This window comes from Trichechus manatus, unplaced genomic scaffold (assembly GCF_000243295.1).
Source record: "Trichechus manatus latirostris isolate Lorelei unplaced genomic scaffold, TriManLat1.0 scaffold00161, whole genome shotgun sequence".
In the NCBI taxonomy this organism is placed as follows: Eukaryota; Metazoa; Chordata; class Mammalia; order Sirenia; family Trichechidae; genus Trichechus; species Trichechus manatus.
Window position 1 is genome coordinate 5,468,973 of NW_004444097.1, and position 27,059 is coordinate 5,496,031.

Sequence of the window (27,059 nt, forward strand, 5' to 3'; positions counted from 1 at the left end):
ATATAACATGAATATCCTGACTACCTCACAGAGCTGTTGTAAAACTCAAACAATACAGCTTGTGTAGAAGTGATAAAAGCTCTCTGCAGCTATGAAGAAAATTGCTCAGGTTCTGTTGTTTCAATTTGAATCCCGAGGAGGCTGAGGGCCAAGGAATTTCCTCTAAGCCCAGAGTCAGGATGTTGTTGTTGGGTGCCACTGAGTCAATTCTGACTCACAAGGATCCTATGTGACAAGAGGAGAACTGCTTTATAGGGTTTTCTTGGCTGTAATTTTTATGGGAGCAGATGGCCAGGTTGTTCTCCCACAGAGCAGCTGGGTAGGTGCAAGCTGCCAACCTTTCATTTAGCAGCCGAGGGCTTAACTGTCATGCCACCAGGGCTCCTTACTGTCAGGGTAGACCCATTGCCATTGAGTCAATTCCGACTCATAGTCAACCCTATAAGACAGAGTAGAACTGCCCTATAAGGTTTCCAAAGAGTGGTCAGTGGATTCAAACTGCTGACTTTTTGGTTAGCAGCCAAACACTTAAACCACTGTGCCACCAGGGCTCCAGTCAGGGTAGAAGGGACTTTAAAATGATCGTCTTCTTACAGGACATGCATGAGTAACTTACTATATTTCTGTATACTCCTGTTTTTTAAAACCATGGAAAAGAAAGGAGAGGAGGGTGCAGAGATAAAATCTTAGTAAATTGTTAGCAAGAAACTGAGTGTGTCCACCTGACCCAGACAAAGCACCACCACAGGGTATGGCACTTCCATGGTGAGTGAGAGACTGGAGACAGCAGTATACCAGAAACTGTTCTAGAGAAATACAAACAAGGGCAAGAGCCAGGCCCTGCCCTCAAATGAGCATGCGATTCTCTCTCTCCCCTTCTCAACAAAAACAATTGCAAGTACATAGTAGACAATGCTGGCAAGAACAGCTTACAGAGTGGGCGCATGAGGAAGGGCCTTAGAGGCCATCCTGTCCGATTTCGCCAATGATAGATAAGGAAACTGAGGCCAGAAGAAGTCAGGTGGCATGGCCCAGCTCAACAAAGTAGCAGCATTGCTGGATGGCAAGCCAGCGCTCCTGGCCCCCTTTCCTGTAAGGTTCCCTTGATCACACACTAAATATGAAGAAAGCTTTGTTATTTAAGTCTCAAATACAACCTAATTTTTTTCCTTTGAGGGACTAAATTTATTTTTCAGAGAGTCACATCACCTCAAGAGATACAAAACTGGAAATTCTTTTCTCTCTCCCTGCTTCCTTCCCTCTATTTTTTTCTTTTTCTTTCCCGTTACACTTCTCTTTTTTCTTTCCTTCATAGGTATGTATACCTGAAGGCAAATGAGAAGGATAAAAATAGCAGATCTACATCAGAGAAATACAATTTATAAATGCCTATAATAGCTCAAAACTCAGGCTAAGACTTGAAAATCCCAAGATTACCAAATTAAATCCTGAAACTAGGGGGAAAAAAAAAAAAGTCTTTCCAAACAATCTGATAACATGTATGTAATATTAAAGTTTTATTATTTCCCCAGTGTACCCCCATCACTGCCCACTAGTCAGCCTTTTCAATCTTCAGGTTCAAAATAAACTCTGGCATTTGTAACTAAACGATCTCAAAATGGGTGTGTGAGTTTATTCGGATCTCAAGGGGCCAAAGTAAGTTGATAAAGTGTTTCTCTTACAATCATCCCATGTTATTGGTTTATAAACAGCCTTATTTCGTCATAACTGATTTTTCAAACTTGGACCAGTCCTAATCTTTTCCATCCCTTACACACAGATCCAATTGTTCATTTTATTCTTAACTCTAATCCTAAGAATGATAGACATTTTCCCCAGGCATGCAAAGAGTAGATTAACAACAACAACAAAATCAGTTGACCAATGTCACAAAAGCTCTCCCAAGTGACTTCTAATAAAGAAGAGACAAAACATCAAACACCAGTAGTGCCAAAACATTTACCAAAAGTTTTCAAATATTTCAAATATGTTACAAAAAGCTAGCAAACACAGTGAAACTAATGACAAATTACACATTGAAAACTACCATCTGGGCAAATCTAGGCAGAGAAGTAGGGGAAAAGGGAATGATCTATGCTCATTTACTATGGTTAAAGCACTGTCTTAGGCTCTTTTTCACATCTTACCTCAGTTGATCCAATTCAGGGTTCCATTCCCAAACTTGGAAATAAGGAAAAATGATTATTGTGCAACTAATTAATACCATGCTAGCCCATCATTCATCAAGCCCACCCAAGGGTCATCTGACTCTCTTGGGAAATGTAACCTTGACCAATAATTTAAGAGGGACCAGGTTAGGGATCCTGTAAAGTTGGAGGCTGACTTGTAGAAAACTGATAAAGTATGATTTATTTTTGTTTTCTGGTGGAGAAATTCACCTCAAAGATTATAGTTTTTTGCCCCATAGAACACTAACTAGTTTTATATCTTACTTGGCAATCATACTTTATCATGACTTTCTCTATTAATTACTTAAATTCCAGTTCTTCATACTCAAATTACTCAATTATTCTGATGATGAGTGAAATGAAACTTAACTCATCATCTATTTGTATGAGAATTATATTTTTAATGATTTGAGATTGTGGTTTGACAATCTTCAATCATATGAGGTAGGTAGTATAGTCTTATTTTATAGAGGACAAACCCAATGCTCAGAGAAGGTACTTTAATTACCTGCTCAAGGTTATAGAGGTAATAAGTGACAGAGTGGGGTTTGAACACAAATCTTCCTGAATCCTTTTACAGGAAATAAACTGGTGACTTATAAGCGGTCTTAAAAGTTAGGGTGGATCATCTCTAAAACTCAACCTCATTTTCATATATTTATATGTTTATATTATAAATATGGCAGTTGGTTATCAAAAGCAACTAACTCTAAATGATCTAAACCTGAGTCTTTAAGTAGTAATTGAAGAGATTTCTTATTAATTTGTTTGGTTTCAAATCTTAACTTTTTAAAATTGGAAATGTTGAAAGTATTCAACCATAGACTGTGTGGAATGCTATCATTAAAGTGTGAAATCCCAATGCTTTGTTGATTCTATCAATGGCTCTGGATGATGCTTAGGAAATTACTACTGAGGCTGTTACAAAAGTCATCGAGAAGTATGTAGAATACTTGTTAGAGAGTTTCTCTTTGACATTTTGTGAGAATGTCCCTAAATGAGAGTTTGAGAGCTTTTTGAATAAATTCGACCAAATTACCAGCATACTCTAATGTAAAGATGCTCTCCATTTACTCTTCCCCCAGAGATTTATTTACTAATAGAAAATCGAGGACCACCAGCATGCTTTTCTATTCTTCAGGCATGAAGGTGACTTGTTGCCCTGACTGAGCAGATAGGGAGACATCAAGACTGGTGAGTGACAAGCTGTTCTTAGTCTGAAAGCACCTTAGTACACATTTTAAATCTTGGAAGTGTACCTTGGAAAAGGCTGTTCTTGTATATATATATATGTGTTTATCTCTCAATAAGCATCATTTTCAGCTGGTATATTTGCTTTTGGAACACACCTGAGGATCCAGTCAATGTATATGCAGATTTACAAGTTTTTCTCCAAAAATGAGATTCTGAAGTTCAGGGTCAACGGTATCTAGGTTGATAAAAACCAAGAACTAGACAGGGACCATCTGATTTGGTTTTTCGGCGCAACTCTGCTTCTTGATGGGCACCATCAAATCTGTCTGCCACAGATTTAAGTGAAGTGAGGTGATCTGCCTCACCCCATTCCCTGATCCCAAACTCTGGAGTCTGCTGAATTTCAGCTCCAGCTGAAGTGAAAAGATAACTGTGTGGTTCAAATTCATCTTGACTCAAAGTTTCACTGTTTTATCCTGGCTAAAGCTGCTCACTGTGTCTGTGGTTTTCTTACATAAATTTTCAATCCAGCTAGTGCTATTATACAGTGTCTTTTCCAATCCTGATGTTGGGGTTGGATTTTTAGCGCGCATGTTTTTTCCAGATGTGATAAGCTCTCCATAGCCCTCTTGGTGAGCAAAAGCATATCCAGATCTTCTTGAGCTTGACCTGCGGGTCTGAGGCCTTCGGCTACTTGGAGGCCTTGCTTTCTTTTGAGCCTTCTGCCACTGGCGGATCTGGGGAGGAAGTAGAGCCAGAGTGAGGTGATGCATCCCAGCAATAGACTACAGGCTGTGGATCACTTTGTAAATTGAAAGCCTTTCTAGAAAAACAGTGTCAACCATAACAAAACATTCACCTTCATTGCAAAAGAAAGCTTTTTACCTAAAATGGAAGACCTTTTCTACCAAAAGATTACACTGGAAACTGATCAATTTTTATTCCTACCAGGAGACTATTAAATAAACAAGAAGCATTAAGACAAATTTCATTATTGTCTCTATCTCATACATCCATCTTAAATGAATTGGAACATGCTTTCATACAAAAATATTTTTTAACACGCACCACCCAAACTCAGTTTCTAACACTTTCTAGTCTCATTCCTCCAAAACAGGTCTTTTTTCCTCTCTTTCAGAGGTTCTTAGGATCCAATAGTTATTAGTAACTGGACTAGGAGAAAATTTAGAAATAAGATTGAGAGCCAGAAATCTCCAACTCTTGTGGTAGGTCAATGTACCATGAAGACTTCCAGGGGTTTTGTTTTGTTTTCTTTCTTTCTTTCTTTTTTGTGGCTTTTTGAAGGGCCCAACATAATTTGGGTGGATTTTCAACATGCCTTTCATTTACTGTAAAATTGAGGGGAAAACTCTCAGGTTTGGTGCAACTACCCATTGTTCTCTGATTTGGGGGATCTCTTGGAGTCTGACTTTTGTGTCAGAAGAAAGCCATTAAGCAGAAAATCATGGTCTAACTCAACATAGGAAGAAATAAATGTCATCTTCCTTCCTCCAGCTCACCCATCATTTTACTGGGTTTACATAAGAATCAGCTCATGGGGCCAAAGGGAGAGGACAGGTATGAGAGGAGACTCCATGAAGCATGTCAAAAGGAATCTCTTCATACTTTGGTCCCAGAATGTGAGGGACATCATGATGAAGAAAGTTCTACCTCAGTTCCTCTTAGTCTCATGGACCTGGTCACTCACCTCATCAATGTTTTTCCACTTTTCATGATATGGCTACAAATGCATGTCTCCCCATTTTTTCCTTTCTCATTTTCTCTTTGCATTTGGGTCCTTATCTACCCTGACATTGTCTTGCTGACTTCTTTTCCCCTGAAATATTGAAATATATTCTGCTAATTTCCTGACTTAGGTATTCCTATAATCTGTTCTTTCTATTGTACTTCTAACTTTATTCTTTTCAATCTGTCCATGATGTTGCTGTTCCTTTTCTTAAACTGTTTAGAAGGTCACACACCTCCTCCATGTTTCTGAATTTGCTCCTATATTTCAACAGGGATTTAGAGCCCCTTTACCTCGTACCATACATGTCTTTCTTTTACTGTGCCTTTTATCTGAAGTCAATAACTTTCCTACAGCTTGCCCTTGCCTTGAAACAATTGTCCAAAATGATGAGCTTCTTTTTAAAAAATCAACCTTTTCAAATACCCAACTTAACTTCTAATTTATAACTCTCCACCCACATTTAGTTTAGGCACCTCTGCTCATTTACACTCACGGGGCTAGCACACTGAAGATGTGGGCAGTCTCATATTCTCTGATGTGATGCCATGCACCTGATGATGGACATTTCATTAGTCCTTCCCTGGGCAGTCATTCTCCAATCAGGCAGAGAAGGACACCATTCCAACAGCCAAGAACCAGCCCAGAAAGTACTTATGAGCACTGTAACATACCTGATCAGTCAGGGCTGGGTATAAATCCACCTTCAAAAATCTGAATGCTACCACAGGCATAACTGAAGCCACTGTCGTTAAGAGAACAACAAGCCAGATGAATTTCTGAGTCAAGGAATGCCGTGCATTTCCTATCATTAAAAAAGAACATACATTGTGGTCATAAATAGGTCTGAATTATTAAATTAATAGGCTCTTTGTCTACTCCTGTAAGAACTTTTTTGAAATTGTGAGGTTTAGATTACCTAGGAGAGCCACTGGGAATTTTCCCAGTATGTTCAGTGGTAAGAAGGAGAAAGCAAGAGTGGTCAGATCACCCTTTGGGAGCTGCTTAGTGACCTGATCACTTCGGGTTTTCCAGCCTAAGCCAAGCATTCTCTGACCCAGGCTTTACTCATGGGGCATAATTCTCTCATTCAGCCTCAAGACTCACTGGCTACAAATCAACCATTAATTTTGAAAGGCACATTTATTCTTTTTTTAACTTTTTTTTGTTGTAAAAAATACAGATAACACAACATTTGCCAACTCCACAGTTTTCACGTGTACAATTCAGTGAGACCAATTACATCAATCACGTTGAAGGCACATTTACTGACTCTTGAATAAAAAATATCCTATCAAAACTGCACAGTATACATCCTGGATGCAGGTACAATCTCATATAATGGTCTTGTTGACTATTATGTCATAAGGCTAAGCTTCAGCTACTGCAGGGTCAAACTTAAACTCCAGAAAACCTGCCTCAAAGCGACAAAGCGACTTACTGATCTCCCTAATGTTCACTCAGTTCGTCAGGGTTCCAAGGAGATAAGCGATGCCCCTGGGCTTGTGAAAACAGCATGCCCCTCACTGGGAGACTACTGGAACAGCCATCCCACAAGCCTGAAGCCAGTTTCCTTACTTTATAGTCACACTTCATATATTGCAATGTTGGTTTAAATAAAGCAATAAGGGTCAATAAAGCAGTCAGACATATTCCATGGAAAATCCCAACCCTACTTATATCACCAGAATACCATTTGTCTCTGTTGTTTTCTCGGGATTCATATGATACCTCCAGAATTTTCTAGGTCCCTTCTTCCAGTGCTAAAGTGTTAATATGATTCAAATAGGCTTTGGGTATGAGGGTTTGGGTACTAATTGATATGTCTGCTTTCCCAGGCTTTGGAGGGTAGAAATCTGCCTACCAAAGAGCAGCTGATTCCAGTCGCCTTCTGACATGGGCAGAAACAAACTTGAGTCAATAAATTAAATGTCTCTTTGAGCTCCTTGAATCTCAGTGCCCGCAGGCATGGCTGGAAAAACAAGCTACACTTTAAAACCACACTCCTGCTTGCTGTTGGCTGCTAAGAAAAAAAAAAAAAATTTTTTTTTCCTAAACCCCAGTGTTGATCTAACTTTTGAAAAGTCTCATTGGAGCTCAGTAATTAATTCCTGAAATGGCATGTGCTTTGCTGGAAAGAGTGGCCCCACACAAACTACTTTCTCCAGTCAAGAAGTTCCAGTTTCATTATGCTTGTTAGAATGGTCTTAGGACTGGAAGTCTTCTGATGAATGCACTGAACTTTCAGATTTGGAAACAATAATTAAAAAACAAACAAACTTAAAAATAGTTTTTATGCCTTTTCTAATATGCTTATTCTTGTTCATAACAACATGTCTTTACATGGTTGGAATCTTTCATAAACAAAGTATTACTATTACATATTTAGTAAGAATGGTGCAATTTAAAGATTTCTATGTACGTATAGGGCAAGGCAAAAGTTGAAGAATAATGTTCTTAAGTGTATGTGTGCATTTAAATGGAATTACAATCTTAAGTGCCTTAATATCAATGGAAATTATTGCTCCTACTTCGCTTTCCACATGAATTGATCTTCTAACAATTGTTTTTCTAGACTTGGTTCTCCAACTAAAAACCCCAAGATCCATTACCATTGAGTTGATTCTGACTCATGGGGATCCTATAAGACAGAGCAGAACTACCTAATGGAGTTTCCAAGGCTGTAAATCTTTATGGAAGCAGATTGCCACATCTTTTTCCCGTGGAGCATCTAGTGGGTTCGAACTACTGAACTTTTGGTTAGCAGCCAAGCGCTTAACCACTGTACCACTAGAGCTCCTATTTCCCCAACTGGTGGATGAAAATATATCAAGTTTGCCTAATTAAGCTCAAGAAGGTTGACTTTTTGCATCTTCCTTTTCCACAATCTGCTGGGCTGAACTCAGAAACGTAACTCCTACCAATGTATCTCACACATACAAACTTCTAAGGAAGTATATTAATAACCCCCTTGTATCAAGCATAATGACCTTTGCTAGGGATCATTTTGAAATGTGGAGTGCAGAGATGTACTCTTTGTAGAAGAAGATGTACACTCTTTGTAGAATCATAGAATCTCAGAGTTTTAAAGGATTTTAAGGCTCTTTGCTACCCATCTGATAAATCCTCCACAATGTTCTCAACTAGTAATCAAGCTATATTTATTTGAATAATAACAATCTTCATTACCATAGTTAACCTTTATTGAAAAGTACTATGTGTTAGGCTACATGCTAAGCTCTTATCATACATCATCTCATTTAATCCTCACAAAACTTCTATGAAAATAGGAACTATTAACATCTCTAGTTTACAACTGAATATATTAAGGCAGAGAAATTAAATGCAAGTAAATTCCACGGTTGAACTTTGGCTGAGATGTTGGTGATAATCTGGCATAAAAGTGAGATTCTAGAGTTCTTTATCTTCCCTCTATTATACATGAACAAATGAGGAAGCCCCGTGCATATGCTATGCCCCTTGTTCACAAAGGGATAGCCTACTATACCTGGGCATTTGGAAACCCACAAGCTGCTATCACAAAGATTCTTCTGCATCTGGTGGGGACAGTAGAAACTAATCTTTTGGGGCCTTTTCAGGTCTGAAGATGCCTGGCTCAATCAGTTCCTAGAGATGGAATCATTGGTCATCCTCAGCCCCCATACAACTCAGAAAATAAGATATAAAGATGAATAAATAGCAGCACCAAACTAGACTCCACTAGACAGTAGGCCTCACTTACCAACAAATGGAAACTGGTTTGGGAACATGTTAAAGATGCCATTACTGTGCATTGTAAATAAAATGAAGAAATAAGTGGCAATGCTGCCCCAGATGAACAAGTGATTAATGACAGTCCAGTAACTGGTATCCAGCGATATCTGTAAAAAAAAAAAAAAAAAAAAATGCCAAGGGGGAATCTTTGAGAACTAAAACAGCATAATTTTACTTAGTGATCAGGGAAGAATTATCCAATTGGCAAGGTAAGCATGGTACTTAACTTACCAGATCATCTGTACCAAAGAATTTCACTACAGATTAGTAAGAATGCACAAGTAAGCCTGTGCTTTGCTTACCTTGCTTACTGAGTCATCCACCCCTGTCAGAGACTGTAAATTTGAAAAGAGGTTTTGATTTTGTAGGAAGGTGCTGTCAGATTGGGAGAGAAACAGGGTGCCAACCACACCTAGAAGCAAAATCTTTAATGTAGCGAAAAACGTGTAATTGTTCACTACAGATGATCTGGTAAACAAGATAAGTACTGTGCTTACCTTCCCTATTGGATAATCTACCCCTGTCTGATGTTCCTCCAGAACTGCTGGGTTCAACTCCAATAGTTGCACCTGTTTAGCTGCCAGGCCAACCGCTGGCATTCTCAGTTTCTGCACAGTATGGGATACTAACTTAACTTTATCATTTGTGGTAGACAATGGACTTTAGAATCTATATCTGTCAAGCCAGATATGGAACAAAGGCACCTAATAACAATGACATCAGCCAATCTACTGTATCTGCCAAAGTTGGGGTAGAATCAGGAGATGAAATGTTAAATGTTTTTTAAGTGAGAAATAAGAAAGCAGAGTGGTTTATTATTTCAAAGTCATTTTCCAAATTCCTCTCAAAACTTTTCTATTGGAAAAAAAAAAAATTCTGTAATGAGCAAGTGCAACATTTTATAATCTGTATATAAATTTTATACATTTTATAAATTTTCATAGGACCATTTTTATACATTTATAAACTATTTTTCATCAATATTTCAGCTCATTTTCATAATCCTTTCTATTAAGTTACTTAAACAATAACAAAGAAAATTCTTAATCCTCTTTGCCATACAATTGAGAAACTGGAATTCATGTGACCTGGGAGCATATTCAGAGAGCTTTTCTCTTCGAATCACTGTTGTAGCAGTATAGCTGAAAAAAAGAGTCATCTGCTACTGGGGAATCAAGGGAACCACTGGGGAATATGAACCTTTAAATTCTCCAGAGAAAATAGTAGTTTCTGGCATCATTGTTTGTATCTCAGAGGACCCAAGTGGTTCAAGCAAAGGTTTGCATTTCTAGCAGACCTAGGGCAAGACCACAGAGTTTTTGGCTGCTCGAAGGGGATCAAAGAGACTCCTCTCAGTATATGGACACATACTGCCACTTCTCACTTGTAGTTTACTGTCCTTTAAAATGTCACCCCAATCTAAGGATGTTGGCAACCTTGGGCATGAACTGCAGGGATTACAAGAGGACAACCTTTCCTCTCCTCAAGAGGTCTGAGAACAGGGAGCCCTGTCATCCAGGCCACAGCACAGAGATGCTGGTTTTCCAGTATATTTAGCTGCAAGCAGGGCTTCCAACAGTATTCCTTCCAGTTAGAACCTCTGCTGAGAATTTGCATTTCTAACAAATTTCCTGCTGAGAATTTGCATTTCTACCCCAGATATACTGAACCAGAATCTACAGTTTAACAAGAATCCCAGGTGATTCTTATGTATAATTTCCTGGGAACTTGTTAGAAATGCAATTTCTCAGCAGGGGTTCAAACCAGAATGAACTCGTCCAAAGTCCTGGCTGCAAGACATTAGACCATCATCTCCGACTTTACCTTCTACTACCTTTCAGTTCACAACCATCAAGAGATACCAATAGCCTGACCTGTGTGGGTAAGAGTAAACAAAGAAAAAAACGCAATCTATTCAAGAGGTCGGCTAAAAAAACAAGAACAGCTGGCTCCTATTGAAGCAGAACTAATAGAACAGACCAAACCAAACCTGTTGCCCTCGAGTCAATTCTGACTCACAGCAACCCTATAGGAAAGAGTAGAACTGCCCCCATAGAGTTTCCAAGGCTATAAATCTTTGCAGAAGCAGATAGCCACATCTTTGTCCTGTAGAGTGGCTGGTGGGTTTGAATCGCTGACCTTTCAGTTAGCAGCTGAGCACTTAACCACTGCGCCACCAGGGCTCCTAATAAAACAGACAGACCTACACTATAACGACAACAGCAACAAATGTAGAAAGAATTCTTGAGGAAATGCAATTAGATCACAGAAAATATTTCAGGAAGAAAAAAGCATTATTTCTGAATTTTAAAATTCAATAGAGAAACCAAAAAGAATAGTCACTGATAAGAACTGAATTAATATGTTAGAAAAACAAATGGAAATAATATCTTACAACAGAGAGCAAAACTTGAAGAAATGGAAACCATGCGCAAAATGATATGAGAGATGGATGTCAGATCCATAGATGGCAGGTCGACCCCAGAATACAAATAATGGGTATTCTAGAAGCAGAACAAGGAATAGAGAAGTACCAGTCACAGAAATGACAGAAGAAAACTCTGTGATGAAGAACAGAATGCATTTTCAGATTAAGAGGGCCTTTAACTCCTAAACAAATTAATAAAAGAAGGTACATTCTCATGACATTTGTGAACTCCAAGGATAAAACATAAGCTTCTAGACAGAGCAGATATTACTTGCAAAGGAAAGAGATTCAACCTAATAGCAAGCTGCTGCATTGAAGCTGGGACATAGAGTGACAACATTTACAAAGTTCTAATGAAAAAGGTTCCGACTCAAGAATTTTATGCCCTTCCAATATGTCATTTAAATGTAAAGCCAAAGAAAAACAGTTTTCAGCTCAAAAGTAGAATTGCTATTAACCTTTTCTGAAGAAATTAGTCAAGGAATTACTGCAACCAAATAAAAATTAAATGAGAACAAAGACCTCAAAATAGTGGAGACAAAGAATATAAGAAATGGTGGTAAGCAATGATTCTTATAAATTTATTTAAAAAAAAGTTGTCATTGAGCAGATTCCAAATCATAACCCCGCCCCATGTGTCTCAGAGTATAACTATGCTCCACAGGGTTTCCATGGCAGATTTTTCAGAAGTAGATCACCAGGCCTTTCTTCTGAGATACTTCCGGGTGGGCTCAAACCTTCAACCTTTTGGTTAGCAGCCAAGTGTGTTAACTGATTGCACCACCCAGAAATTCCACTGGAATGATAGCATACAAAAAATAAATTACGAGCAAGAAACAGTTAAAAAAGAAGAAGAAGAAGATGATGATATATAAGAATATTAACAGATTTCTTTAAAATGAAAAATAAATAAATAAAATAAACCAAAAATTATCAAGTTAATTGCAAAGACCAGTACACTAAAAATTTAATGCCTGTCATATATCATACCTATAATGCTTTTTCCAGGTTACATATTGTGCTTACTTACATAGCATATAATATTATGGACAGTTTGAAGAATGTTGCTTTTTCCTTCAGACTCTGGCCTGTTATCTCAGTTATTACCTTCTAAATCTTTTCTTGGAGCATCAAGTAACAGGCCTGACCTGAGGGTAAATAAGCTATTACCACGTCCTATGTGCTACCCTCTCCACCTGGAACAAGAATCCAGAGAACTAGAAATGTACCCTGATGACAAGAAGGAGATCACCTAATTCTCCGGGCTGGAACTATAAGACAGACAGAGTTTGCTTAATAATCCAAAGGTAACAAAACAAAATAGAGGTCACATTGTTTGCCATATCCACCCAGAGCTACAGATCTTAATGGATCATAAAGCTTGTGTGCACTCTAACTCAATATCTAATGGTGTTGTCCACAATTTCCATTGAAAGGAAATGAAAACACAGCTCAAGAAGCCTGATGAAAGAATGTCAATGGAAAATATACAATCATCCCCACCAGAAAAGCATCTCTGAATTTTGAGATTAAGATATGCGACTGATATAACATTGTACTTCTTGAATAATTCCACAGAAATATATTGCCAAATATATTTTAGATCTCACTATAAAACCTGGAAGTTAAGTCTTCTAGAAATCATGACGAATTTTTCTTTCTGTTATTGGAAAATTTTTCTTCTTAGAACACAAGAAGGAAGTAGTATAATCATTTCTCTTTATACGTTATACCCAAACCAAAGAACTGATTTATTGTCACGTTTCTACTAAACGGAGGTTATAGACTTCTAATGCTAATCCCCCGGGTCTGGTAATTTATGTTGAAGCTTCCTGTTTCGATCTCAAAATACGTAGTTAAAAAGAAAACGCCAGCATTCCTTTAGGATTATTTGTTTTACTAACTAACAGACAAAATCAGCCCACAATGAAATGAGGTTTTTAAAGTTGTAAATCCATCATGTTAAGATGCTTTCACCAACAAGGTTACCTGCACACTGGCCACAGTGACCAAAGATGTGGCCATGGTGACGGCAAAGGACTGGTAGTCGGCAATGTGCTGCCCATCTTCTCCAGCTGCATTGTAAAACGCCCCATAGGGGATGAAGAAAAGGACTAATGAGGTGTAGATTCCATGAGCCACACAGATGAAAAATTTACGCTTGTTGAAAAGTAGATTTAGCTGTCCAGGTTTGTAGAGCTGGGGATAGTCCATGCTGCTCTGGTCACTCACATCCTGTAAACAGAGTGTTACTTCAGCGGGAGGCGAGTTGAGGAAAACCAGAGAAGCCTTGTAACCCACGTCTCCGGAAACAGCAGGTGGGTTCGTTAAGCATGGCTTAATGTGCACTTCTCACTAAGCCAGAACAAGGTCATCGTTTTGTTTTCAGTCCCACAATAACCCCGAAGATAATAAAATGATCCCTATTTTACAGACAAGGAACTTGAGGCTCAGAGAGAGTCATGAGAGGTCACACAGCTGTTAAATAACAGAATCTACTTAAGTACTTGGCTTGACTTGAACCCAGATATCTGACTTCAAATCAAAGATTCTTTCCTATACTCTCATGCAGTCTGCCACCCCTAAAAAGCACGCATGCTCCCAGAACTCCAGCCTGTTTTGTGTACCAGCAGGCCCTGGTAGTGAACTGCCAAAGCAGGGAGTGGTAGTGGCCAGGAGGTGGAGGCAGAGAGCTGTGGGGTGGGAATGGGCAAGTCTGAGTTGCCAGCTTTGGGGGAAGGTGAGCAGGAGGGAGAAACAGGAGAAGGGGAAAATTCCAGGTGAGATTCCAGGTGGGAGGGGGGCTGAAACTAAAGACTTGGGGTTTAAGTGTTCTACCCGGGGAGAATTGCAATGGCAGTTACCACGTATTCAGGAGAAATAATTTGGACTGAGTGAGAAGGCATCACACTTGGTACTAAACAGGTCCTGGGAGAAACTAAAGCAGCGCTTCTCAGACTTAATGTGTACATAGATCATCTGGGAGCAAATACTGATTCAATAGGTGCAGGGCGGAGCCTGAAACTCTGCATTTCCAACTAACTCTCAAGTGATGCTGAAGGTCCCTAGATCACCCTGTGAGCAGCACCAAAGTCAAATGCCAAGAACCAAAATGGATACCAAGGATCGACCACCGTGAACATTGGAGAATCGTGGGTAGAGGAGATGCAGCCAAAGTGGGAGCAACACAGGTGGTGAACTTAAGGGACAGATCAGGCTCCTCTTCCTGCTTGTGGGTGGTACAAGTCTCACTGAACTGGGCCCCATGAAGAGCATGGGCAAATTCTCTTCAGAAGTCTTGCTTTGAGGTGCTGTTGGGGTGCTTCCTCCCCTAGTCCAGTGACTGGTGGGGTTATGTACACAGGCTTTGAAACTAGACAGTCCTGAGTTCAAACCCTGGCTTTGCTGCCTAGCAAGTGTGTAGTCTTAGGCCTGTTACTTAACCTGTCTGAGCCTCAGTTTCCTCATCTATAAAATGTAGACAATAACACCTCCCTCACAGGACCACTGTCATAATTAAATGCATATGTAAAGTACTCAGCAGAGTTCTTGGCACATAAAAACTCATTGCCATTGAGTCGATTCCGACTCATAGGGTTTCCAAGGCTGTAAATCTTTATGGAAGCAACTGCCATATCTTTCTCCCACTCTTGGCATACAGTAAGTAATAAATATAGAAGCTTCTGTAAAGAATAATAAATATAATAAAGATGATGGTAATAATAATAGTAAAATCATTGTTGTTGAGTGCCGTTGAGTTAATTCCCACTCAGAAAGACATGTGCCATGTGACCCCATGTAATAGATTTACAGAAGCAGATCACCAGGTCTTTCTCCTGCAGACTGACTCGTGAATCCAAACTGCAAACCATTTGGTTAGAAGCTGAGCACTTAACCATTGCACCACCATGGTTCCTTAGTAAAAATGTAACAACCTCAAAGTCAAGTAGCCTGGACACTGGGCCTAGTTCTGTCACTTATGAGCTGCGTGATTTTAGGACAGTCACTAGAACCTCTGAGCCATGGTTTCCTCATTATAAAATGAGTGGATCCATAGATGACCACTGAGGCCCTTCCAGCATAGCATTTCATGGTCCTGTGGTCAGTCTAAGGGCCAAAGTTGACAGCGGGGGAAGGATGGGAGAGACATTCAACTTGATGGCAACAGGGACCTTATTATATTTTTTTTCAAATTGCACAATAACTATCTTTTCCCAGAATCTGCTTTCTTTTTATTATTTTATTCCACATTCTGGGCAGCTACAAAGCACCAAGAAAAGAAACACTTGTAAACACGGGCACTTGGACATGAACATGCTTAACCCTTTACATCTAAGGTCTTCAGGAGTTCATCACTTTTTGCAGAACTCCACAAACTATGCTGTTCACAAACTGTCCTTTTTTACATACGAGAAATGAGGCTTACAGCTGACTACAAAGCCAGCAGAATGGAACAGCAGAATGAGCTCATAATGTGAAGATTTATATTTTGCAATATAAGGCTTTGGGCCAGAAAATGGGGCCCAGAAAATGGGTCTAAGAACAGCCTGGAGAAAATCTGGTCTCCTTAAAAATACTTAAAAACATTAAAAAAAAAAAAAAAAAAAAAAACACTGTAATTGTGCCATGGAAACTCGTCTTGGCTGGCCTTCCACTTCCTCATGGGCATTCAGACTAGCTTCCCCTTCCCGGAAGTACCTTCCAAGGCTCTGAGTATGTCAAGGATGAACTATTTTTTAATCGACTCTCTCCCTTCTCCCCTCTTAAGCACACTGATGCTAGACAAAAGAAGACTCTGTGCCCTTCTCTCCGCGGCTGGCAGGGGGCTTCGTGTCCTCCTCTCCCTTTGGCAGGCTGCTGTGCTTGTCTGTGGTTACTGTTCTGGGGCTGTGTTGGCTACGGAAACCCCACCGCAGTTGCTTGCCCTCTGCCCTCCAACCTAGTTCCATGATTTTCTATCTATTAGTGCCTGGTTCTCTACAAACTCTTAGAGGCTAATGCAGAATTTCCCAGTGTGTGAACCATGAGACACTAGTTCTGAGTCCATTTCCCAGCGTGTGAACCATGAGACACTAGTTCTGAGAGATATTAATAGGTGATAACCAAACCAGTTGCCATTGAATTGATCCTGACTCATGGGGACCCTGTGTGTGTCAGGGTAGAATGTGCTCCATAGGGTTTTCAGTGGCTGATTTTTCAAAAGTAGATTACTAGGTCTTTCTTCCAGGGCACCTCTGGTGGACTTGAATCCTCAGCTTTTCAGTTAGTAGCTGAACATGTTAATCATAGCACTACCCAGGGATTCCACTAATAGATGATACACGGTGGTGGCGGGGGGACTGCAGTCATATGAGTTTGGGAAATGCTAGGCTAAATGAAGTTAAAAAGACTATTCACTGTAAACTTCCTAGAGCCTTTAGAGCAAGAATGTGGAGTGTGAACCTGTAAGATGACAGTAGCTAAACTTTGATCCGATAAGCTTTTGTGGAGAGTGAATCTGGAAGTTTGTGATCCACCAACACCCATTGACACAACTGCACTTCTAGACTCTTCCCATGAATCATGTCTTCTACTTAGAAGCTAGAAGCAATCAAAAGACTTCAACAGAGCAAAATAAGCTATAATGATGGAGAAAAACACATACCTGGTCAAAAATCCCCATGGCTAAAACAGGCAGTGACGTGTAAACGATGTTGAAAAGGGTGATGAACCACTGGTCATAAACAGTCTGAAAAGAAAACATATCAGTAAGAAACACTATCCACAGTAGTGAGACTATTCACTTTCAGCCTCTTGGGATCAATCACCCAGTTTCCTGAGGTGGGTGGGAATTTGGTTTTAGAGTCAGATAGATACAGGTGCTCCCCTAGGCTTTTTCTCTTACAAGCTCTGGTATCTTAGTCAGATGCTAGATCTCTCTAAACTTCAGTTTCTTCATCTCTAAAATAATGCCAATACCCTCCCTACCAAGCTGTGGTGGGGATAAAACCAGATAATATATGTGGAATACCTAACAAAATGCCAGACACATATTAGACCCTGGTCCCTGTGGTGGGTTATTTCATTCTCCATTTTCAATGGCTCATAATGAGTCCAATTATCTGATATAAGGGCTAAGCAAAGGATCCACTAAAATCTTCAGAGGAAGATACAGAAGTGAACCTGTCAACCCAGCCCCAGGTTCAAATAGAGAGCTTTGCATTGACATTTCTACTGTCAATCATCTTATGGGGAGATGAATCTTAGGGTCAAAGAAATCAAAAGAGGGGAGAAGAAGATTGGGGTAGATAGGTGAAGGAAATTGTTTTACCCTCTGTGTATCTCAGAGAGTTGAGGCCTGGAATCCATGTAGGAAAGACCTCTGGAAGGTCATCCTCTTTGAGGGCAGGACAAAACTAGGCAGGAAAGTTTAATTCTACCACCAATAACCAAGACAGGATTTAGGCAAAGCAGTAACATTGGGGACCACCAACACCATCAAGAGGCATAGGCTTGTGACTCAAAATAACCGTATCTAATAACCAGTTTTAAGTTCCTTGCATGGTAATTCCCTCCCATTTTTCTTTGAGTCCTGTTATCCTATTAGTTTCATTGTCTGATTTGAACTCTGTGGTAACGATTTCAAAAAAGGATCTGTGTCCACTGATATGCAGGCAAATGTTTAAAATTAGCTCTTAAAAGAAAAACAACAACTCTAATTTATAAAATTTGCCAAATTCCGTGGTGTGACTATTCCTGCATGGCCAATTTCAAGCAGTGATGTCAGTAAACATGGACTTGGGAAGAGACATGCAGCAGTATTTCCACCATACAAATCCAGTAGATACAAATAACTTCAAGAGCATAAATAGTCAAATGTGTTAACACAACTAGGGAATGATATGTTTTGAGTATTTATTAACTTTGTTCTTATGACTTCTTTAAATGATACATTTATATAATTTAATTTGGGGGACTCATACTTTTTTTTTAATTTTATTGTGCTTTAGGTGAAAGTTTACAAAGCAAATCAGTTTCTCACTCAAAAATGTATATACAAATTGTTTTGTGGCATTAGTTGCAGTCCCTTCAATGTGTCAGCACTCTCCCCTTTCCACCATGGGTTCCCTGTGTCCACTCATCTGGTTTTCTTGGCCCTTCCTGCCTTCTTGTCTTTGCTTTTGGGCAGGATTTTCCCATTTGGTCTCGTATACTTGATTGAACTAAGAAGCATGTTCCTCACGTGTGTTATTGTTTATTTTATAGGACTATCTAATCTTTGGCTGAAAGGTGGATTTGGGAGTGGCTTCAGTTCTGAGTTAGCAGGGTATCCAGGGCCATAGTCTTGGAGGTTCCTCCAGTCTCTGTCAGACCAGTAAGTCTGATCTTTTTTTGTGAATTTGAATTTTTCTCCTGCTCTGTCCAGGATGTTATTTAATTTTTAATAATGGCTTTGTGTCATTATTAAGTGAGAGAATAATGGCTTGTATTTAACCATTGGCTCACAAAATTCCTCAGAATTTAGCAATCAGCTCTTGCAAACCAGTATAGACTCTAGCACAGCACTGCTTATGTCCATGCTTAAAGCAAAGTGGTACAAGACAGCAACAGCCTCCTGAGGCTCTTAGATTCAATGTGTCAAGAGAGAGCCTGCAGAAGGACAGAGCAACAGCTCCAAGTGCGAGGCAACCATGAGAGCGAGAATGGAGGTGTTTGTTAGTATTCCCCAGGAGCCCCAGGGGTGTCTGAGACCAGCCTGCACTTACGGTACTCATACAGGATCAGGGCACATGAACAGCACATGACCCCCATGATCACTCAGCAGCAGCAAGAGAAGACCAGTATAGGACAGTGGTTAAGAACTCGGACTCTGGAGCCAGATTGTCTGCATCTGCTTTCCAGTTTCACCATTCACAAGCACTGTAACCTTGGGGAAGTCACTTTACCTCTTTGTGCCTCAGTTTCCCCACCCGTAAAGTGGGGGAACCTACCTCATATGGTTACTGTAAATATTGAATTAACGTAGGTAAAACATTTAGAACAATGTCTGGCACTTAGAAAGTACTATTTAAGTATCAGCTATCACTGCAATTTGTTTTTATCCTCCCTTGTTAGTATCAATAATATGATTCCACATAGAAGCCGACATCACAGTACTGACACAATTACAGGGATACTGTTGCTGACTTGCTTCCCTCTCCCCACCAGCAGATGAGCTCTGCTTCTCTGACATGCCTGGAAATAGAGGCTTAAACCCCCCACAATGTGGATAGCTAATAAAATGTGTGAGATTGCACTTGACCATGCCCACAGAGAACACATCTCTTAGACCTCCCTTCCCAGGATAGAGGTTGCATGAGGCACCACAGCCTGACACATAGTAGGGGCTTAGTAAATATTTATCAAATGAATGGAAGCCTTAAGTAGTGGGGCCAAGGGATCCTGCCCAGCGTAAGCCTGGGTCCCAATTTGATCGAATCATCCTAAAAATGAGGGCAAAATGGATGGCAGTCCAGGACTTGAATTCAGAGGCCCACATGGTTTTATGTGGTAAATGCTCCCCTACCTAAAGAGGATGTCTCCTGCCCTATTCAAATCAACCAAGACCCAGGCAGCCCAAAATAAACCTGGGAAATCCACTTTATATTTTTTCCTAGAATGAAGAAACGTACAAATAATTAAGAAATAAAAAATGCTGAAGTTCCTGCAGTTAATAAGTGATAGGGCTTTAATTAGAACCCAGATTTCAAACGTCACCACTGCACTGTATTCATTTCACATGGCTTCTTTCAGAAATGGAAATAACAAATTTTTTTCCTGTAAGTTTGCAAAAAATTGATGCAAAAGGGTATCATCTTTCATTTATTTTAGCTGATCTAAAATAAAATTTCACAACTAAAAAAGATTTAATTAAAAAAAAAGAAATGCATCACTTGTGGCATCATATATTAACATTAACACAACTGGAAAAAAAAATCTACCTTCTGGAATCAATGCCATAATCACATTCAGATCTTAAGACATGGAGCCCCGTCCCCACAGTGTGGGCCAGGCTGCACACATTTACACAGAGTCCGTCTGGAGTCAGCATACACGGCCTCTAGTGCTGGTGGAGTAAGCGGCAACTTGCATGAGTGCTTGGCGTATTGAAAGGACTTTCCTGCTGCACTTGCCTCAAGTACAAGACAGGGCTCTAGAAACGCCCAACAACGTGAAATGAACAGAATGCCTTCCATGTGCCACATACCATTCGAGATGATGAGCCCTATAGATGATTTTCCTTTTCTCAAGAACTCATAGTTAAGCTAGCTAATCATAATACACTGGGTAAAGTGGGAAAAGCAATCCTCTACCCTGAAGCAGACATCCCTTTTCATCCAGGCCCTGTCCTAAAGCCTCAGGGATGATAGCTTTGACAGGAGGGATGAGGGGATTCTAAGCCCTTTAGAAATTTTTGGTTTTGAGGGATGAGCCATTTGCTAAACTGGTCCCTTTATTCTAAAAAGATGAATAACATCCAGCATGGACAAAACAAAATGTCAACAGTTTGGATTTCACTCTAAGTTCAGGGAAAAGAGCAAGACAGACCTGATTTTCTGTTACAGAAGCAGCCTGTCACATCTTTCCCAAGGTGCGGCTGGCGGACTGTTGACCTTCCAGCTAGCATAGCAGCCAAGCTCTTAACCACTGTGCTACCAGGACTCCTTTTGCACAACCCAGTGGATGGGGAAAGTATGGTGCCTAGATCTGCAATATCAGCATCTCCAGGGGACTTACTAGAAATGCAAATTCTTGGCCTTTACCTCTGATCTACTGCATCAGAAGCTCTGGGGATGGTCCCAGAGATCTGAGCTCTAACAAGCCTCTAGGTGATTCCAGTGCACTCCAGCAGTTGAGAACCACTGGTCCAATCCAATTTACCCACACAGGAAAGAACACAGCCGGTCAGGACTGATGCTAGATTCAAAATGAAGGTTGTGCAATTAACTAGAGCTTTCAGTGTGAAAAATAGAAAAGGAGAAGAAAGGAAAACAGAAAAGAAACAGGCTGAGTTAAAGCAAACATTTCAGAAACCTAATCACAGGCGGGTGGTGTATTCTTCAGTTGGAATTGAACCATCAGATCCTCGTGTCTCTGTCGCAATCACGGTTCTCCCTCGCTGTTCTCTTTTCAAGTGTAAATACTGGCGAGAGAATTAAAAATCTAGTTGCTTAATACCTGACTCTGGCCAATTTTATCAGATTCACAGAGCAGAGCAGAAAAACACCCAAACGTACAGGTTAGAAGCCATTGAACTTTAGTTTCAATTTCACAGTTTCAACGAAGTCAACTTTGGGTGGTGGTAAACCTGCCTATCTAGCTTGATGTGTTTAAATATAAATCAAAAACTATTTTCAGGGTTCTAAGAGGTCTAAGGGGCATGGTGATGCAGTGGTTAAGAGCTCAGCTGCTAACTAAAAGGTCAGCAGCTAAATAAGGGTTAAGCTGTCCCTTCACAGTTTTGTGATTCTTTAAGCCCAAACCTTTGCAACACGAAATTTAAATCTTTGGCAAATATCCCTGTTTTGTTCTTACGTGGAGGGATAGTCACCACCCTAGGAAGACACAGGCTGCATTCCCATACTTGTCTTTGTTGGAGAAAGGAGGAGCTGTGAACAGGTAGGTATCCCATTGCCATGGCTGCTCTGAAGTAGCACTAAGATAACTTCTGAGAAGCTAAAATCAAGACTCTGCTCTATTTAAACTATCAAGAGATTCCCAAGAAGGGCAAAAACATCAGCATATTCTGCTATTAGTTCTGGGCATATTATCCTTAAAGAGGTTATTAGGAATGGGCACAGGTGTGCCTCACTTTAAGAAATCTCAACTTCCCAGAAAAAGGGAAAAAAATATACAAAATATATTTTCCTTACAGTAAGAATTCATTAGTCTATCTCTGCACATTGAGATAATATAAAATGCCAAGTTTTAATTCATACTCAATTTTTCTGGAATTAAAGTGACTGAAAAAATTAGCTTCATGCATTCATTAAAACCAGCATCATTGATTAAACCCAAAAGGAAGGACAACTAAAGAATTCTTTATAAGCATTATATTTACCACTTCATTTTCAAGGACAGCCTTTTTCTCTTGTTGTTGTTGTTCAGAATATTAATAGTATACCTACACTCAAGTTTTCAGTGGAATTTATTTTTTATTCATAAGTGGTTTTCAGTGCTATAGATCTTACATTTCACAGTTACTACCCAGGACAAAACTTTCCCAATATTTAAGATATAGGGTTAAACAACTCTCCTTTAAAATGAATATGGGTAGATATAAAAATAGAGCCCAAACTCATGAATGTGCTTATTTTCTTTCTTGTTGCCAACCTTATCTATAACTCCATTTTTACCTGATGAATTGCTGTCAAAACAACCTTGACGTCAGGGTATCACTTACTTCTCCTTGATTTAAAACACATTAACTCTCAGCCAATATACATTCAGCGTGTTGGGTGAGTGACCACTTTCCTCACAGAGACACCTCAAAATTTCTCGTTAGTGTTTCTTAGACTTCTGTTCTGAATTAAAACTCTCCATTAAGCTTACCTGTTTGTTATCTTTCCAAAACATTCAAGTAAAAACTCAAAAATGCATGGGAAGGAGTACTCATTGATTACTATGTAAATAAGAAAAAAATAAATAAAATTCCAGTTAAATATATATTTTTCTTGGGTTCAAAGCTCAAGTCAACTATCAATTATGTAATCATATACTGTTAAAAACGCTCTGTTAGTAAAGAGCCATAAACGAGAGTCGTCTGCAATTCAGGGGATCTTATTAAAGAAAGAAAAGAGCTTTTTACCAACCTGGGCTGAGAAACCACAGAAGAAACCAAACCAGAAATGCACAAGTGTGAATGCAAAATTCTTATAGAAGAAATAGCATAAGAATTTGCACATTCGGAAATAGGACCACCTTCCGTGAACAAGCAGAAGCCTTTGGAGGTATCTAAACTGTGCAAATGAATAATCGCTGGCCAAGACTGCCTGCCGTCCCTCCTGGCCACTGATGCCAATGCCAATGTGAGCACCTACGAAGGAAAGGAGGGACACGTTCATTCCTAAAACAAAGACACAATCTCTTTTGGGAATCTGTCATTCCACTTTTATGTTATTATTTATTTATGGAAACCTTACAGCTATAAACAGTTGCAGTTTTTTCACGTATACTATCTCATGAAAAACTCATGACAGGTATTTATCCCAGTTTTACGAAGAGGAAACTGGGCTCAGAAAAGTTCGGTGATTTACATAAGTTCTAAAATTTGTAAATGGCAAAGTTGGGACTAAACCCAAGTCTTGTGACTCTGGATCCATGGTTTCCTCTACACCATAAGGACTTACTTCCCCAAACCTTATAAGATCACCAATGTTCTGTCTTAGCCTGAAAATACACAGATGATTTAATTCAAGACAAAGAGGTATTTTGATAAATGCTAATGATCAACGTGTTGGACCCAGAAAGTATCATTCACTTTAGAACCACTGGCAAAAGTCAATTTTAATGCAATCTCTATGGCATATTACCAAATGCTAAACACTTTGTATCTAGCATGCCCCTATGAGAAAATGTCCTCTTACTTTTGATCATGCTGATGTCATTGGCTCCATCGCCAATGGCCAAAGTGATGGCATTTCTGTGCTTCTTCACCAGCTCTACTACTTGGGCTTTCTGGAGTGGGGTGACTCGGCAGCACACCACGGTCTTACACATGCAGGCAAGTTCTAGAAGATCATTCTTGACATCACTTTCTAGGGCATGAGCCTATGTTATTATTAAAAAAAAAAAAAAATTCCAGAAAGAATTATGAAACAATGAATGAGAGGTAATTTGGGAAGCAAATTTTTTTTTTATCAACTGATTCATTCCATACAGTTTAATTCACTTTAACAAATCATTATTGATGATAAAATAAAAATTAACTAAAGAAATGAATATTGAACCCCTATTAAATGCCACGGAATTAAGGAAAAAAAAAAGATAAAAGACAGCACCTTTGGTGTGTTCTCCTTGACACCTTATCATGCTTTATTGGAAAGATACAGTTAAATGCTGGAGAAGTTCTAGAAAACACTAAAATTAATGAAGCTAAAAGACAGAATCGACACCCCATCTCACTAAGTTAAGAGTGAGCTACAAAATGATGGTGATTTGTTTTTTCTGCATGATGCAATCATTTCCTTTGCACTGTCCTTCTGTATATTTGGTGTTTGTTACTGTGGTTGTTAACGTTTGAGCAAGATGGAAAGCATATGATCTGGAGATAAGTGCTTGAAGAACTTAGTGATTGAAACCAAGAGAAGCCTGTGCAAAGGGTAGCATGCAACCTGTGTCTTGGACAGGGTTCCCTGACCATCTCCACCCTCGGTCACCTCCAAACACATGAGACTTTATCTGCCAAGAAATTACTATAAAAGAGAACACAATCCCTTCCAATTAACTGTATGATTTATCTTGTAGAACACATGTCACTGTACGTTATTTAATAAACATATTAAGAAGAAACAGGAATCCATTTAAACATTAAATCGTTGGTATCTTTGAATCTTTGAATAATCTATGAGAAACTTTTGACTATAAATTCCTTAGTAAGACATTCACAGCTTTTTAAATGTAGCCCCTACCTTCCTTTTGAATTTTATCTCCTACCATCACTTTTAGGTATACTCTTTACTCCCATCATGCCAAATTACATTTTTCTCATGATTTGGCAGGTTCTTTCTTGCCTCTGTGCTTTTACTCTTGCTATTTCCTCTAACTGAAAATATCATTTTCTCCAATAAGTCTTCCCTGACTTTCCCAAGAGCAATTAAATGTGCCTGCCTCTATACTTTCAAAGCACGGTGTTCATTCGTCTTTTCTAGCATTGTCATACCACGGTGTGATCACCTCTACCACTAGAAAGATATTCATACTCTTATCTCTGCATCCTAGTCACGCTCGTATCCTTAGATTTTAGCACTGTGGCCTGGAGATGCTTAATAAATGTTAATAGGATGGATGGATGGATAGAGAGATGGATGGTTATAAAAAAATCTCACAACATGGATGAACCTGGAGGGCATTATGCTTAGTGAAATTAGTCAGTCTCAAAAGGACAAATATTGTATGAGACCACTATTATATGAACTCTAGAAAAGGTTTAAACACAGAACAAAACATTCTTTGATGGTTACAAGGTTAAGGAGGGAAGGAGGTGGGAATTCACTAACTAGACAGTAGACAAGAATCATCTTAGGTGAAGGGAAGGACAACACACATACAGGGGAGGTCAGCACAACTGGACTTAACCAAAAGCTAAGAAGTTTACTGAACACAACCAAACGCTTTGAGAGACAGAGTAGCTGGGGCTGGGGCCTGGGGATCATGGTTTCGGGAGACATCCAGTTCAATTGGCATAACAAAGTTTATTAAGAAAATGTTCTGCATCCCATTTTGGTGAGTGGCGTCTGGGATCTTAAAAGCTTGCAAGCAGCCATCTAAGATGCATCAATTGGTCCCAACCCACTTAGAGCAATGGAGAATGAAGTACACAAAAGACACAAGGGAAGTATTAGCCCAAGAGACAAAAAAGCCACATAAACCAGAGATTCCATCAGCCTGAGACCAGAAAAACTAGATGGTGCCTGGCTACCATCAATGACTGCCCTGACAGGGAACACAATAGAGAGTCCCAGATGGAGCAGGTGAAAGGTGGGGTACAAAACTCAAATTCTAGTACAAAGACCAGAATTAATGGTCTGACTGAGACTGGAGGAACCTCCGAAGCCATGGCCCCCAGATGCTCTGTTAACCCTGAACTAACACCATTCCTGAAGCCCACTCTTCAGACAAAGATTAGACTGGACTATAAAACATAAAATAATACTCGTGAAGAGTGTGCTTCTTAGTTCAATCAGATACACAAGACCAAATGGGTGGCTCCTGTCTGGAGGCAGGATGAGAAGGCAGGAAGGGGCAAGAACTGGTTGAATGGACACAAGAAACTCGGGGTGGAAAGGGGGAGTGTGCTGTCACACTATAGGGATTACAACCAATGTCACATTACAATATGTGTATAAATTTTTGTATGAGAAATTAACTTGAGCTTTAAACTCTCATCTAAAGCACAATTTAAAAAAAAATGTGGTTCTGGTATAGAAAATTCTCATGTACAATTCCTAGGGGAAGATAATGACTTCACATTTTCAAATATAATCTCCTTTTCTGAAAGAGAAAGTATGTAACAAGCTGTCTTGCCCAAAATGGTCCCCCTTTTTCTCTTTTCTTGTTATCAACAAGAAAAAACCAGAGTAGAACTCTAAATCAAAAAGTTCCAATTACATTCTGCAAAGAATCAGGATTTGAGCAAATTGGAATCATGATTTCTTTGTAAAAAGCATCTGACTATACTAGCAGAAATATGATCAAGTCTCCTTAAATGACAATTGACACTTAATGGTCTCTTGATCTTCAGGCCTTGAAGCTAAAGGGTTCTTGAAGAGCATCTGTCTCAGCTCCTTCTTTCAACTTATTTAGAGACAGAAATAGACAAGAGTGAATGTAGTCACCTGGGTACTCTAATCCCATCACACACTGGCTACTTTGAGCCTGAGAGAAAGTCAAAGCAGAACTTAGTGTAGACCCTTTCCACATTGTGGTCCCTGGGCAATTCAACATGGAGGCTACCAGCCCCAAGTTCCAGCTGGGAGGCTTAGAATTT

The 27,059-nt window shown here is 39.5% G+C and overlaps 1 protein-coding gene across 1 annotated transcript in view; it reads right to left on the bottom strand.

The window, feature by feature from the left end:
- Positions 1-711: 711 nt before the first annotated feature.
- The window catches only part of ATP8B4 (ATPase phospholipid transporting 8B4 (putative)), a 256,394-nt gene continuing 230,046 nt past the window's right edge, over positions 712-27,059 (bottom strand). Inside the window, exons 23-29 of the mRNA XM_004386306.2 lie at positions 23,938-24,121; positions 23,164-23,387; positions 16,977-17,060; positions 13,322-13,567; positions 8,873-9,011; positions 5,805-5,935; positions 712-4,120 (exon numbers count right to left, since the gene is read on the bottom strand). Of these exons, the coding sequence (XP_004386363.2) occupies positions 3,839-4,120; positions 5,805-5,935; positions 8,873-9,011; positions 13,322-13,567; positions 16,977-17,060; positions 23,164-23,387; positions 23,938-24,121 (1,290 nt within the window). The 3' untranslated portion in view covers positions 712-3,838. The remainder of the gene's footprint in view (positions 4,121-5,804; positions 5,936-8,872; positions 9,012-13,321; positions 13,568-16,976; positions 17,061-23,163; positions 23,388-23,937; positions 24,122-27,059) is intronic.